Source organism: Diadema antillarum, unplaced genomic scaffold (genome assembly GCF_040938485.1).
Source record: "Diadema antillarum isolate AM-2024a unplaced genomic scaffold, OU_Dant_1.0 seq00000248_RagTag, whole genome shotgun sequence".
Taxonomy (NCBI): Eukaryota; Metazoa; Echinodermata; class Echinoidea; order Diadematoida; family Diadematidae; genus Diadema; species Diadema antillarum.
The window spans coordinates 2167756-2184745 of record NW_027271292.1 but is presented as its reverse complement, the minus strand read 5'-3'; the positions used below and the strand labels follow the sequence as shown (position 1 = coordinate 2184745).

General features: G+C 39.0%; 1 protein-coding gene across 1 annotated transcript in view; it reads right to left on the bottom strand.

Moving 5' to 3' along the window:
• Positions 1–4870: 4870 nt before the first annotated feature.
• The window catches only part of LOC139729658 (SPARC-like), a 35721-nt gene continuing 23601 nt past the window's right edge, over positions 4871–16990 (bottom strand). The window contains exons 2-6 of the mRNA XM_071640585.1: positions 13467–13500; positions 7832–8065; positions 7106–7263; positions 6079–6258; positions 4871–4996 (exon numbers count right to left, since the gene is read on the bottom strand). Coding sequence (XP_071496686.1) covers positions 4871–4996; positions 6079–6258; positions 7106–7263; positions 7832–8065; positions 13467–13500 — 732 coding nt within the window. The remainder of the gene's footprint in view (positions 4997–6078; positions 6259–7105; positions 7264–7831; positions 8066–13466; positions 13501–16990) is intronic.

Genomic DNA, 16990 nt, shown 5'->3' with positions numbered 1-16990 from the left:
TGAATGTAACCAGGCGGACAACAACAAACGAGGAGAGAATGTTATACTGGGAACTTAATCGGTTTACGTCACAATGTGACCGCGGGACAACAATGAATTAGGACGCCTGGAAGTGGCAATCATCTCACATATAGAGATCTTCGTGATCTAGGACATTCTAAGAGCTTTTGAAACACATTCACCAACCGCACAAACACAATACTGCTATCATACTGTGAATGAATATTGCCCCTCTAAGAAACACAGGTTTTGATGTTGTATTTCTAAGAACGTAAGAGATGACTGATCGTATAGTTTCGAGTATTTAAGCTGTATATTTGAAGTCTTATTCTTTTGATCAATTGACAATGACGTGATAATGTGGCAGATTTTTTGGGCGCCTGGCGGAAGGCTACAAAGTATCCTAACTTGGTGTGTTCTGTATATAATGTTATGTGATCCAAGTGTGTCTCCGTGCCTTTCTGTGTGAATTTGTAGATAAAGTACAAATCTATGAGGCTATGTCACTTTACTGAACGAGTACTGTACATTTATATCTGTTTATACTATATTTTTCCAAATGAGCTTTAATAAAGAAAAAAATATATATTACCATTACCCATATGAATGAGTGCATTGCATTGATTTTGTGTGGATAAAATTTGAAATAAGCTTTCTGATAATGCTATGAAGGGACAAAAACTGAGGCACTGTTCTCGTTGGAAGTGATTGTTGTTTGAATTAACTTCTTGAATATGAATTCACGATGAAAACTGGAGTTTGACTAACGAGAAGGTAAATTGTCGACGTCTATACTCCTCAGCGATAATGCCTCTTTGATGGAATGGCAGACTACTGCCAGATCTGTCATAATCATGCACGGTCACTGTCGACGGGGATGATAATGAAGGTGGTGATGACAACGAAGAGAGAATGCAATGTCAGAAATGATTTAAAAAGGTACAGCAGGAAAGGGACCGAAGAAAGGTTTACCAATAATGTGTGTTTGACATCATAGCGTTGAGCCAAAGATGGCGTCATCCAAGAGTTCTCTCTCTCTCTCTCCATCTATCAGTCACTCAATCCATCCATCTATCTATTTGTCTGGTTATCTATCTTTCTATCTATCTATCTATCTATCTATCTATCTATCTGTCTGCCTCTGCTTCTGTCAGACCGTTTCTCTATTTCGCGCACAAGTGCACACACACACACACACACACACACATACCCACTCTTTATCCTGTGTTGTACGGAGTACTCAATAATGTGGTCTTCCACTTAGATTCCCATTCTCTCTCTACTTATTCAAGTATCTCAACATTTATCTATCTACCTGTCTATTTACCTGTTTGTCTACCTACAAATTTGTATCTATCTATCTATCTATTTATATAATCTATCTATCTCTCTATTTACCTGTCTATCTTTCTATAAATCCATCCATCTATCTGTCTATCTATCTATCTATCTATCTATCTACCTACCTGTCTGTCTATCTTTCTATAAATCCATCCATCTATCTATCTATCTATCTATCTATCTATCTATCTATCTATCTACCTGTCTGTCTATTCATCTTTCTCGCGCGCACACACTCACCGTTCTACTGACCATTAAAACCGACTTCTATCGGTTGACATCCGGAGAAGGTATAATGGGAGACTTTTTTTTTAGTATCAAAAAGAGTCTTCTTTGGGGGGACCATGTGCTCGATGTCCATGCATTCCAATCAGTGGAGTGACAGAGATCAAACAAACATTGGAACATTTTGTAAACGATAGAACAAGAAGCGACAAAGTCCAAATAGAATAGAAAAACAAAATTATACGATCTTTATTTCAAAAAATTGTGTTGGGAAGAATCTAAGAGTTAGTGACTTTGAGCTAGTGATCATCAGTGACCACTATCAAAATATGAAATCAACATTTTCTTTAGACCCTCCCAGTATATATATATATATATATATATATATATATATATATATATACATATATATATATATATATATATATATATATATATATATATATATATATATATATATATGAAATATAAGCAATCAAGACCGGAAAATACCAAAGTATCCATGAATAGTAACGTCTCTAGGACACACCTCTTTTATCTTAGACAGTATTCATATGTAAATCACACAACAATCACTCACGATGCATATGATGATCACAGCATGATCAGGCATTAGAATCTAATTTCTAAAATAAGTATTTACTCGCTAACAAACCACAAAAATGCGTACCACAAAAATGCGTATCAAATTTGTATTTAGCAGAATTGTATAAAATTAAGCGGGAAAAAGATAACAAGAATTACGGGGTCCAAAGTTATAAAGTTACACTCGCAAGCATTACATACTAAAGGGTATAAAAACATAGCACCAATCATAACTTATATCTTAAATACAGTAGTGCAGCTACAAAGGATAAAATGGACAAGGCACATACCATTATTATTTACAATAGACTGTACATGATAGAGAAATAAGAAGCACTGATAGATCGTATGTTGTTTCTACCCTGTGGTACTTCCTTTACACGATTCTAGAAGGAATACATAAAATGGAAGCTAAGAATGGACTACACAACGATAATGACGTCTATAAAGTCTACGACTTATTATGATGACTAAAAAAATCGTCTGAATGTAAAACCTAGGAAATATGGCAAGATAAAATGTTGGCCATCTTAGTGTACTCACTGAGTTGATCTTTAAATTCTATAGATATTGGTAACTAGTCATACCTTGAACGTGAGATCATTATGGTTCTGAATCCTCAAGTGGAAGAAATGTAAAAATACAAATTTATGGCATGTCTATGTAGGCATATGCCTGACTGTCAACACAACAACTTCCGGAGCCCATTCCTTCATGATATTGATTTGCAATCTGTGCACTTTGGGATAATTACAGTTGCTGTGATAGCAATAACAGTACTTACACACAACTGCTTGGTTATTCTCTAGCCGATGACAGAGTGATTGATAATATTGCAGCTTACAATAATAGCAAACCATTTTATGAAACGAGCCCCTGGTTCTTTTCATCCCAGCCAAACAAGCCATTAAAAATACAAGCACCAAAAAATTCAACAGTTTGACCAGGCTTGTGTCACAGGTATACATGCGACTGAACTGACAAATATAATCCAATAAAAATTTTCGTTGCTGCTGACGGTTTTATGGGTACCTTTTCGCAGACCGTTCTTCCCTCAAGACCATATAACAATCTAAAAGTTTAATGCCATTCTTCAACACGAGTATGAGATAACAATTCTATCAGACCTTCACTTTATCAGCGATGTTCTGACATTTTTCCTCTAGATATGCCAATGACCATGTAGGATGTCAGTCAGAGAAGTGATTGTCAGCACAGTTCTCACAGTTGGTAACGAGGTTAGGCACGCTGGTTTATATTGTTGCGTCATCAGTCTGTACAAAATATCACAAGTATCAGCATCGATCAAGTATCGGTCACTTGATAAATTCTATGCAATTGCCCTGTTTCGTGCACAGTATCGTCGTCACATATTATTGAGTCAGGAATTTAGTACTAAAAAACTACACTTTGATATGGCAGTGTCTTCAGTAGAGAGCTGGTGGTATCGAGTCAGTATTAGCTTCATGGACTCCAGTCTGGTGATGGCGTCGACATGATGAATTGAGCTGACTCGTGGTATCTTCTGTACCATCTCTTTGTGGCCGAGTTCACTTATGGTGCCTCTGAAAATGCAGTAGGATAGAGGTATTCATTCAGACATCTATTTGATTTTGATTTGATTTTATTGTTCCACATCTCAAACACAAATAACATGGTACAATAGATTGAACATAAGACTAGACATAGCGTCTTAATTCGAAAAGAAGAGAAGAGAAGACAATATTTATACAAACATGAAATGTGGGAGACCTACTTACTAAAAAGCATAAGGCAATAGCGTAGAGCGATATCCATTATTGTTGTTATCGTAAACAATACAACGCCGAAATAATTTGATTTACAGGTCAGGGAGCTCATGTGTTTTCACGCTTCCCTCGAGGATATGTTCTCACAGATGATGATATCATGAGACATTTAGGCACGAATTCGCGAAGGTGGTACAAATGAAACCATGGAGCGCCAAGTGTCGCACGGAATATTTCGTTACGAAATCAGTCATTTCGTCGATGAAATGATTATTTTGTGACGACATGACAACATCTTGTAACTAATGAACACTTCGTCCACGAAATGACCAATTTCGTGACGAAATTTTCCGTGCGACACTTGGCGCGCCATGGTTTTTGTCCATGGTTTAAACCATGGTTTCATTTGTACCACCTTCGTGAATTCGGGCCTTAGAGATTTAAAGGGATCGTATAGTTGGGGTTGAGACCTATCCTCGGATTTGTAACGTTTGGGCACGCGCGCGTGTGTGTGAGAGAGATAATGAGAAACCTCTTATGAAATTATGAAAGAGCATACAATTCCAAGAGGGATTTGACATTTGATGAAAACATTGGTTTTGAAATGGCTGAGATATCCACAACAGAGCAATTCTAATTAAAGGTGGACCCATCTTATAATATTGAAATAGCTTTGTTTTACTTTGTTTTTGGATGTCTCAGCCATTCCAAAACCGATTGTCATCTAAGAAACTTTGAATTCATCTTATAGAATGGTATGCTCTGTATTATTTTATCAGTGGTTTCTTGGTATCTCACAAAAACTTAAATTCCCAATCCTCACCTCCACCAATACTATACCATCCCTTTAAGATAAGAATTATTGTTTTTGGGACGGTAAAGAGACAACTCAAAGAGTGAGTTTCCATATCCTGCTAAAAATGAGTGTGTGAGACACATGATCACCTATCACCCTACCTCTATCTATCTATCTACTGTTCATCCTCGTCCTCATCAACGTCCTCCTCCTCCTCTTCCACCTCCTCAACGGGCTGTTGGGCCTCCTCTTCGGTCTGGGCGTTCTCCTCTGTCTCCTCAGGGGGAAGCTCGTCGTACACCTTGAGGTGTGGTAGGATGGGTAAGAGAGAAATTGGTGTGATTGAGTGGGGTACACATGGGGTGCAGGAAGGAATTGGGCGTGGTGGGATGGGTACAGGTGCAATGGAGTTTAGTGGGGTAAGGGAGCAATAGGGTGTAGTGGGATGGAGTGCAGTGGGGTGTAGTATGGTGAAGGTGCATAGTGGGGCAAGGATGAAATGGGGTGTATGTGGGTATATGGTTTAAGAAGATAGGTTGAGTAAAGATAGAATGTAGGGGGATGAGGGAGATTTGGTGTGATTGGGTGAGGAAGATCGTGTGATTTAGATTGCGATTTTTTAAAGTTTGTTTTTACCAATTATAGAGTGACGTGAGGTAGGGCGAGAGGCTACGAAGGCAAATTTTGATTTTTATAAGTCCATATTTTGATACAAATAATATTCTTCAGCGTATTTCGTTCGTTAGAGTTGAATTACTGATTAAACTAGGCACTTTCTTTTTCAAATTGAAGAATATGTGCTCATTTTTGTTTCGAACAAAGTATTCAAGTTTGAATCATCGTTTACATTAAGTGGATTTGCTTTTGTAAGTCGAGGTACTTTCTCATTTCCCTTCCACCATACAGCGTTGAACTCAAAGAAATCAATTTCCATCGCAGCGCCATCTGTTGGTCACCGTTGAAGATCCATCTCTGTCCAATTACTTGCTACCCCCTAAGCTTGAGAGTATCACAACTTTAATGGCATAAATGCAAATAGCTACCTTCTGGCATCAGCATTGAATTCCAGTGAGCTTTCAAAGTTTATTTTGTCAGATATCATTTCAACAACTTTATCTGCATCAAAATGTTGTAAAAAGGAAGTCTGAGAAATTTCAGAGAAATAAAGATGAGCTATTTCTGTTCTGAGACAAAGATCCGCTCTAACGAACGATTTGATTTATACAAAATAATGTGCCAGAACATTACATTGTGACAGAAAAGACAACTTGACATTGCTGACTGAAGCATCGGAAAAATATCCCCTACGGTGATGGCATGTTCTGTTGACTGAGAGACAAACAAACTATACATCGCTCATGTTCTTTGGAAGGAGTATCTCACCTTGAGACAGTCTACCCACTCCTGAGCACTGATCTTTTTCGCTATCTTGTCGCCCTTGGCGCAGCGGGTGAAGAACGGCGCGGCGCAGTGCTCGAGTGGCATCAGCGCATAGCGGAATCTGAGCAACTCTCGCTTGTCAAGCTGGTCGTCATTGTTCTCATCCATCTGGTCAAACTTCCACTGCGTGGTCGTTGATCACGGGGTTGACAAGACGGGCATACAATGGGAGAAAGGGAGAGACAAAAAACAAGTAGAAACAGTTAAAACAGGACTGTAATACAGCATGTACACCAATGCTTGCGTTTCTGATTATCACGGTGCCCCTAACATTAATATTCAAATTTGCATAAGCGTCCAAACGAAATTACCACAGTGTGGTTTTAAAATAGGCAGAATACAAATCTCTGAGCAAAATGAAGCAGAGGTCACTTCTCAAACCATATATGCAAGGAGTACGTAGGCCTATAGCTAAAGCCAACGGGGCAAAGCATACACGGAGAATGATGGTGACCACGTGGTAACCCACCACTGCAATATTTTGCTCAGTCACTGCTGGATGAAACTACATAATACTCCAGCTTGTGATGTCACATGTGTAGAACGATATAAGAAAATATAAAGGAAATTCAATAAATTTTCACTTTTCAAATGATAAAAGAACACATGACTTGCATCTTTCAGAAGGCAAGGGGAATTATTACCCCTAACATACGTCAGTGACAAGTCGAGGAAATGTACTCTTTATTCCAAAAAAAAAAAATTATGAAATTCTCTTTATATTTTCCTTGTATCTTTCTACGCATGTGATATCATACGCTTTAGTAGTCTTCTCTTCCAGCAGTGACTGCGCAGATACTTTAAAAATGCATAACTTGTGAACGGATTGTCCGATTTTCCCCAAACTTTCACCGATGTGTTCTACTAATATTGCTGCATTTACTCAATCCACATGTATATGAAGGTGGACTTGTCCTTTAATATGGACTTGCATTCGAAGACGCCAACGAAGAAGAGGAGGACATCTCACCATGGCAACGTTTTCCCTGACCTCTGGCCCGAGGTCAATGATGTGCCGGTTGGGGTCGATCCTTCCCATCTCCTCCTCCGACTTGAGGTGCATGAACCATTCCAGAAGGCGGTAGGGGAACTGGGAGTACTCTTGCTTCGTGCACGGTTGCTGGGATGCTGCCACCAGAACAAAGAGGAATTATACGAAGTGATTGACTTTACACAGACCACATTAGGTGAAGCGCGCTGACAGATCCAACCGTCAAAAGACAATGATTACTTGTAAAATTTTCTGCCAATTTAACAATTTTTGACTGAGAATAATGCACGCTTTGTTGAAAGCAGCTCGACTTAAGGACTACATTGTTGCAAACATAATACACTGATATCTAGAATAAACACAACTTATTACTTGAATGGTAGAGGCCAACTTTTCACACGCAATTTGACTAAGGTTTCGTATAACTTGTTACCATCATGATCCAGCTTTAGAATGAAATTTAGAATCAAGTGTTAGTGAGAAGCATCCGAAAATTCAAAGAGCGAACAAAACATTGACATCCATCTAAGGTAAATTACTAAAAAAAAGTAACAACAACAACAAATAACAACATTATGATAATGATGATGATGATGATGATAATAATGATAATAATGATGATGATGATGATGATGATGATAATAATAATAATGATGATGATGATAATAATAATAATAATAATAATAATAATAACGGCAAACTCACCGACACAGGGCTTCTCAAAGGCGAGGCGAATGACCTTCTTCTTCTTGCACTGAAACCTGTGGAACTCGCAGATGTTGTCGTACTGCTTGCCGAAGACGCTGCACACGGGTTTTTCGGGAAATTCCGCGCAGCTTTGGGGACATCGACACTCAGCTGTGGGCACGCCCTCCTTCATGACCACCTGACACCATGAACCACGTGGCTTCTTACAGGTCATACTCTCACACAGCTCAGCTACATGCAGAAAAGATCGTGAAAAACAATAGAATTATGATACACTATAAAGAACATTCAAATATCATATTAAAAATGATATAATTCGTTTATAGTCGCCCTATATACGAGTAAGTCATGAACGTTGGAAGTACAAAATATAAAGGACAACGAAACAGAAATCCACTTTTATTTTAGACATTTTCGACGCCCCTGCTTCAAAGGTCATGGAATCAAAAGTATACAGTGCATTCCCATTATAACGAACACGGTTATAACAAAATTCCGGTTATAACGAAGGAAAAAAAAAATCTGCCGGTTATAACGGAGGCGTCTACTGTATACAAATCCTTTGAAGCGTATTTTTTAATATAGAAATACGCTGTGTATAGCGTAAGTCGAGAGGACGCTTTCTTCAGTGGATTGAAGACAGTTTTGTAGTCAGCCTAGCCCATCGTTCTGTAGTGCCACCGAGAAAACGAGATCATTCATCACAACCTCGGATCTCATCACATCTCTATATCTCGCCTTTAGAACCAGCGACATCGAGAAGATGAGAGCCCACTATCCGCCTTCTCGCCTTTGCGGACAGGAGGAAGACGATATCTTCTTCCACGCTTTCTTTCCTTCTCGGAACCAAGAGGTCGAGAAGACGAGACCTCAAATCTGAGATCTCAAATCTCGGGTTTTTTTTTTCTCCTTGGACCCAAGAAGTCTAGGAGACGTTATCTCGGATATCAGGGCGTGCTTTATCCATGGTAGCATCTTTGGTAGCATCTTTAAAGGGGTTTCTGCCACTATCATTGCCCTATATGGCGTTGAAAGGTATACTCATTCACATACCTGGGTCGGGAGGGATATGGTGGGTAATGACATCTTGTCCAAGGGCGGAAGAACTCGATTGAAGAGTTTTATCCACTTGTCAACAGCGCCCTCTTGCCTTCTCCTCTTCTCGGACACGAAGAGGTCGAAACGTCAAAGAATGACTATTGCTTCTACTTCTTAGTAGCACTTTTAAACTTCCCTGGTTCACTTGTATGGTCTCTCAAAGAACTCTCGCAGAGAACACACTCTCGAATTCACAATACTAATTGGATACTTTGTGACGAGTGAAATAGAATCGGCTGCTCGTAATTTTGGTCAGAAATATTGCAACACAGTTTTGTTTGTTTGTTTTTGTTTCTCTTATAGGCCTCTATTCACCAAAATTTCGCCGACCAAATGTTTATTTTGGGACGAGCCGATAGGTGATGGATGGTGGTCTCCAAGCGAGACGCCCGCATCACCAGCAACTGCGGGAGGATGACTCTAAAAAGAGGGACGCAGTCATAGGGTCACAGAGAGGTGATGTCTTTGTGTTCTCTGTGAGCGCCTACCAACATTCATGGGGCGCACTGCGTGTGGTGGGGTGCAGAGTTCTACATGCAAACTAGCTTCCTAGTGATCTCAGTAGTGAGCCTGGGATTAGTTATTCTATATTCCCCATGCCTTCCCCGATCGCTGCAAACTCCCATTCGTTTTTTCGCTGTTGTCCGACCGTTATACAGAAAACTTGCGTATAAAATAGCAGAAGTCAACACCAAGAGGATATAGGGGTATAAGTTTATCACAACGAAATATTCACGGTCAAACTGAACAATGTCATAATGCAAGTGATCAATTGAGAAAAAAGAGAATGTGAAAAACATACATTGTTGTGGGATGGCAAAATATGAATCCCACACATCATATAATTTTCCAAAAGGTTATGACTACAACTTATTTTCGCGATTTACATGGTATTATAGAGTAATCTAATTTTGTCTTGCGAAGTTTGTCTTTTTTTACAATGTTGAATGATAGCAAAACTTGTGAGCGATTTTGTGCAAATAAAAGACCCTCCTTGCTATCATAGATACAGTATATATAAGTTCAAATCATGAACGATCATCGATGATCACAAAATCAAAGCGCCCTTGTGATCTATTCTTTACCGTGACGATGTGTGAATACATGATTGCAGAAGAACATAACGCATAAGGCAAGCTGCCTTTTTTCACGAACTAGCAATGATATCAGAGATTGTTTCTCCCCTCCAGGCGCAGTGAAAGTCAGCGTTGATAACACTGATAGTTTGGGATTCGAGTTGGGAGGTTCAGGGCTAAGCTGGTGTCAGGGGACACAATTAGTTCTGTCCTACCACTGGGGGCAGTTTGCTTATATATAGAAGATCTTTCTGCCAAGATGCCATGGCGGGAATCACGATTTCTAAAAATGGACGATGATGGAAATGTAGATGCTTACCCATAGCGCTATATATGCATGGTCTAACCAGGGAGGTGATCTCATCTCCCTGGTCTAACTGAGAGACGGTCCTTTCCATCTCCCCTGTGTTTCCGAGTTGGGTTACAAAAATGACAATGAATAACCTTTTGCAACAGCCCTAAATTCCCAATTTGTTCCCATATCAACGCGCTCCCAGATCAACAGTCTTCGCTCTTTATCATAATTCCATAATAGAATGATTTCTATGCGCTAATATGATAGCCTACTGCCAAAACAGAGAGTCTTTGTTTAGTCATTGTAACTGTAAGGTAGTGCGGATGAAATGATGACCAAAGGACCGCAAAAATTCTTTATCTCATAAATCATTTTTTTTTATTCTATCCCTTTCTTCATCACATTCAGTGAATTCCTTGGTTCCATCTGTCGCCTCAACTTCGGTCTTCCTTGTGTGTCTGTTTGCCTCTTTGTTAATTTGTTTGCTTTTTGAAGGGACCGCCTTTCTTGAATTCCGTCTGCCCCTATGTTTTTTCACAATGTCTCCTAAACATACGCACCTACAAAAAAGTAGTATCACAACTCATTGCTCACTTGCAATAATGTTCAATCCTGCGGGTGTTTTTTTTTTCTGCTATAATAGGAAACCAAGTAACAACATGATGCAAGAGTGCTCATGGAGAATGTGTAGACCCCATTATAACACGGACGAAGCAGACGTAGATCTCTTCTCGTCTGTCGGGGGAAAAGTGTAAGATGTCTCAACTTTCACAGGTTATTGATGTTGATGATCAGGAGAGTAAAGGTCGTGAAATCTAATTTAAAATCTAGTTATGATTCTCACTCTTGAAAGGGCGTGTCACCTGAGCTGGTATTGTCAGACCCATGCTGCCACAGTCACGCCTTGGTATTGGGGTTAGTGGCCATCCAAGGGTGGAAGAAAACATGGCGCACCCTCCTCAACCTCTCACTGTGGGATTCTTGGCAACCTGTTCTTTCAGTACTCTCTTCGCTTATACATGTGATGTGCTAAACCCCGTTGCGAATAACATTAAGGGATTTCGAGTAGAAATTGGTTCATGTCTGGTTTGAGATTTTCCCAAGGTAAACATTTTTTTTTTTCATTCCATGGCTTGAAGTCACACGCGTAGTGTGATAATACGTAACAAAGATGCCAGAAGACAGTTCTAACATTGGGAAACCTTCATAGCAAAATTTGCGTCTCTCATTACCAAAGGAAAAGAAAATTTTACCCAAACTTTGGCTCCTATGGCAATGTTTCATTTCTTAAGAGAGAGAGAGAGAGAGAGAGAGAGAGAGAGAGAGAGAGAGAGAGAGAGAGTGAGAGAGAGAGAGAGCTGATACAAATCAAATGGAATCTTATCTTTACTGATAGGACAATTTCGGTATGATGTATATTTGTCTACATTGCTGTACGTACTTGTGTCCCTGATCAGAAGAAGAACGAGGTTGACACATTACCTTAAAGGGATTGTATAGTTTTGGTTGAGACCTAATTTCAGATTTCTAACATTTTTAGGTGAGATAATGAAAAACCTCTTATGAAATATGAAAGAGCATGTAATTCTATGAAGAATTCAACGTTTATTTGATGAAAATTGGTTTTGAAATGGCTGAGATATCCCAAAAAAGAACGATTCTAATAAAGTGTGGGACCCACACTTTTATACGATCGCTTTGTTTTACTTTGTTTTTGGATGTTGCAGTAATTCCTAACCCGATTTTCATCAAATAAACTTTGAATTCCTCTTAAAATGGTATGCTCAGTACTATATCATAAGTGTTATCTTGGTATCTTGCAAAACGTTAAAAGCCCAATTCTCATCTCCACCAATACTGTACCATCCCTTTAAGGAGCCCTGGCAAGCAAATTTCATCTTTGAAAAAGAAATGGACTAGAAAGGGATCTGGCTTAATTCTTTTGTCGTGGATTCCTCTCAATAACACGAGTCTGAAGCATTTAATCCAAGTCTAGTATGACACAGCTTTCCAGTATCTAAACGAGAACTTTCATAGACTTTTTTTTTTGAACGTCGCTTTTCTCGCGTTGCAACGCACGAGAAATTTTTCGTCTTTATACAACTCATACATGGTAAGAAATCTGTAAACACAACCGCTTTCTTGCACTCTGTTGTTGACTGAATTTGAATTCACTTTCAACTATATTATATATTCTTTCGAAACAAGCAAATTTAGGGCAGTATTAAGTATTCTTGACTATGAGTGATGCCTGGAATGTACTAAGCCATCTCAAATACGCCGCGCTAATGTTCCGTGAAAATCAGTCATATCAGCCAAATCAGATTGAAAAGCCACAATGAACCGAATACGATAAGAACAACTTACTCTTTACTTTCTAATACCCCTTTCCTTCTCGTTATACTGTTTGACTCTCTTTCTTACATATAACATATCATATTTCATAGGCGAATGAACAGTAGGGGTGAAAGGTCAAGTTTGGGGGATACTCTGACCTGATTTCAGAGACGAATCCTACATCTGTTTCACGTCTGTCCCTTCAACACAGACCGTTATGTTGGTCCAGCGGATCAACAAGATCATATTCCTTTGACTGATGAGTAGCAGGCATACGTCTTTAAACTACATACTGCCCATTGAAACAAGATTTCGCAAATGAACACTAGTCATTCTGATACTGCATAAAAATTGATTGTATTCATTTTCCTTTTGGCGTAATACGTACTCTAAACATTTCGAGATATGATGACACATAAAAATTCCAATAACAAGCAAATGAATATTGGTCCAGTTCCCTTTACCTGCTCAAGAAATGTGTATAGGGCCTACTTCTTTTTCTTGTCATCTTTCCGAATCATTTTAGAGAAAAGGGGGCGGAGGGGAGACAGAGTGTGTGTGCTCTGTGTGCCTGAATGTGTTATATATATATATATATATATATATATATATATATATATATGATATAATTCGTGGTAAAAAGAGAGAAGGGAGATGGGGAAAGAACGAGAAAGGAAGTAAAGCAGGAGGGGAGAGATGGAGGGGGGGGGGGGGAGGCACGTTACCAACCACCGTGTAGGGTTGTGAAGGCGGTCTCACTTCCATTTTTCAAACTTGTCATGTTCCCTTCATCTCAAAATTCACACAAATTTCGAGGCATACTCACCATACTGTTCTGTCAGGGCATCTTGAGACAGAACCTGACAAGAAAAATAAGCAGAAAAGTAAAGGAAACACATAGGTGAAATCATATGCAGTAGTCTTTTATTGCTGTTATTAAAAAAACATCAATAAATTCGTAGAATTCATCTGGTTGGGAACATAGAGTCATAAACAGTACGAATAAGATATAAAGGTCATAAAGCGAACTTTTTGTTTTTATGACCTTTATTTCTTATTCGTATACTATTTATGACTCTATGTTCCCAACAGGGTGAATTCTACGAGAAACTTTGCTGGAATGTTTACGACAACATCAAGAATGACATTGACTTACGCCCCCATCAATCACAAATCGATATAAATGACAGTTTGATCTCAAACGACACCAAACATGAAAAGGGCTGAATCATTGCAGACGATATGAGATAATTATAAGCCATTTTGTAGGGTACACGTGTAAGAATGTGTCGATACGCTGGTAAATATAAAACAAAACACATACAATCCCGTGCCAACAAGTGAAGAATCTGATCTAAAGAAGGGTTAAGTACAGGTTTTAAACATTTTAAGGTAAGTTCATTATCAGGGCAAAAATAAATACAAGTTTTCCAGTGATAATTCATCTGTTGCATAACAAGGACTTGTTAAGTTATGATTGAAATAAGCTGATGTACTTTCTTAGAATCTACTTTGCTTTTATCTTTAGCACCTTTATAAAAATATCTCAAAAATATATTAATATTTTATATCTCAAAAAAATATTAACAAAAATGGAGTTAACTCTCTTTGCACTCAAACTCTCAAAGTGTCAGCGATAGCAAATCCCTGATATCAAATGTATCAAATTTCTATACATGGTTAGTGTTCGGGAGGAACAAGGGACGGTAGACATGGTAGAGATCGTTGATTAGTTTGTAACATGATCAACACATTACTGGTGTTTATAATAACAACGGAAATGATGATTGCATCATTGCAAGGTGGTATCAATTAAAAAGCTGTCATCCACTTTGACCAATGGGATATGATAATCAGCTGGGAGACAGACAAGACAGGAAATTGACAAAGGTATCCATCCGCAGCCTACAGCCGACATCTGGAATGATGGATTAACTTTTCGGCCTGGAGATGAGTTTTGTCTGACATTCGCTGACCTCGATGGAACGAGTTATTTTTCGTCAAATTAAACTAGATACGACCAATTTTCTTCAGTTAATTTGTAAAAAAAAAAAAAAAAAAAAACTTTGCCAAAAAGGAAAGTAGAGATGTTAGAAACTTTTATGAATTTCGGAATTCTCAGTAGTGAATTAACATGCTCATTCAGGATATTTTTCATCGTTGAAGAGTCAGAACAGACCTCTTCCTATGGCACATGCACAAATCAGATCATGCACCAATATTAGAGAAAGAAGACTTTATCAAAGAAATGTGAAGCCATCATAACACACAACGCAGCCAAAGGGATCACGGGGTACAGCCGTTCTGTCGTACTTTTATATATATATATATATATATATTTTCTTTCTATTTCGATTTGATTGTATAGATAACACGGTTGGAGAATACACACTCATTTCATTTCATCTGATAGCTGGAATCAACTTCTGAAAGCAGTTCTCTGAAAAGATAATACAACAAGGTTGAGAGTTCTTGTGAGAAAAATATTCCATTGTCTGTATGGATATTTTAGACACTTTGCTTCCTAAGTCTCTGTTGCTTATCACAGAAAAGATACCGTGTGTAAGTCTTATCCAGCTTTTCAAATTAGCTCGTGGTCAGTATTCGCGGTTTTGGGCGTTGGTTGCAAACTTAAACAGCCTCTCTTAAAATCTCAGATGGCGGGGATCGCCGGTAGGATGCGGGCGACAGTAGCTTTAGGAACAGATGGTTGTATTTTCCTCTCCCGCCATGGTCAGCTTCATCCGTCTGGCTCTACGGGGGACCAAGCTATGGCCCATCTGTCCAGGAAGGAAGCAACGAAGAGCAATCACGACAGAATGCATTTCCTTCCCATTCCCGAAACGAAAATAGCAGGCAGGGAACAAAAACGTGGCGTATTTGTTCTATAAGTCGGGGGCTCTCGATCTTTGCTGCGGATCATGTGTCCATTTTCAGTCCACTCTGCAAAATATCGTGAATGTTCGCTCACAAAGACAGAGATACCAAAATGAAACTATATACAGGGCTCGATTTCAGTACGAGTATCCCCGCCGGATTTCGTCCAAATGTAGCTGAATAACACTGTCCTCGCTAGTCACTGCTAGTTTCTTGCATTGACATCTATACAGGCCACCAACCCGAAATCTGGTCATGTATTATGCTGAAAGAGAGTAAATAATGCATACATCCGTCATATCAAAGTGTCTTCAAAGCTGCGTTCTTAATTATGGCAACCACATTAAGCTAAGCGTCAACTATTTGTTTCGCCCGAGCTTAATTAAGTCTTCCTTCACGACCTTGGAGCCTATCGGAAACATTCGTTTTGGTTATAAGGCAATTCGGATAGCTCGCCATACAGACAGATTTAGTTGTGCTAAATATAGGAACAAAACACACGAAAGATATATGTCTCTTCGTGTGAGTACATTAACAGTTACTAGTTTCACCTGAGTCCTGGAATTACCGGGGGGGGGGGGGGATGATTGGTGTCTTCACCCACTTTGCAGAGGGCCTTGGAGTAGGAGTATTTGTTACCTGTATACCTCAATTGTTTGTTTGTTTGTTTGTTTGTTTGTTTGTTTGTTTTGCTTATGAGGCACAAGACTATACTGAAATGATGAATCACGTTTCCCGCCCATCCATTCGCAAGTCATGATTCCTGACAGTGTTCAAGATGGTGCGTATAGCGACAGGCTATGAAATCTGCCTATAAAGATAGAAATATTAACCTATGAATTTCATTCGTCACTGTTCTGGTTGCTATTTCTAGTATTAAGCTGCTGATCTTGATGTTATTGGCAGCCCTCCAAACGTGCGGCCTCTGTATTCGAAATGAAATTACTTACAGTCAATCATCTCGCCCTTTAGGGCTATCCAAAATGTGATCTTATATCATGTGACAGTGGGGTCTAACCGGCTATCTCAAGGTAAAGACTGAAAAGTAAAAATTGATCTCAATCAGTTATGAAGTATAGATTTGGTTGGAAAGCAGCTAGGTGTCACTGTTTCCAATCATTTGGCTCGCTTTCAAATTTTGCCATGCCAGATCGAGTCAAGTCGAATCGAGTGGCACTGTTCCCTTCGGAAGTTCTCATACATGCAATACAAGGTAATGCTGACATAAGTTTGTTTTATCGAAACATTGCATGGAGTGGTTCGTGAATTAAATTCATGAACGATAAGGACTGCATGGATTGAGGCTGTAAAGAAGATTCCCATGATTTTAGAAGACCTATTCTGTCGTTAATTATTAGTAGTTGCAACAGCAACCCATACTAGTAATTCAAGACTAATGCATGGACACGACAAGGATTATATTCTACTTGTGTCACTTGGAAGGAAAAGAGAGTTTAGCATGATAAAGAACAA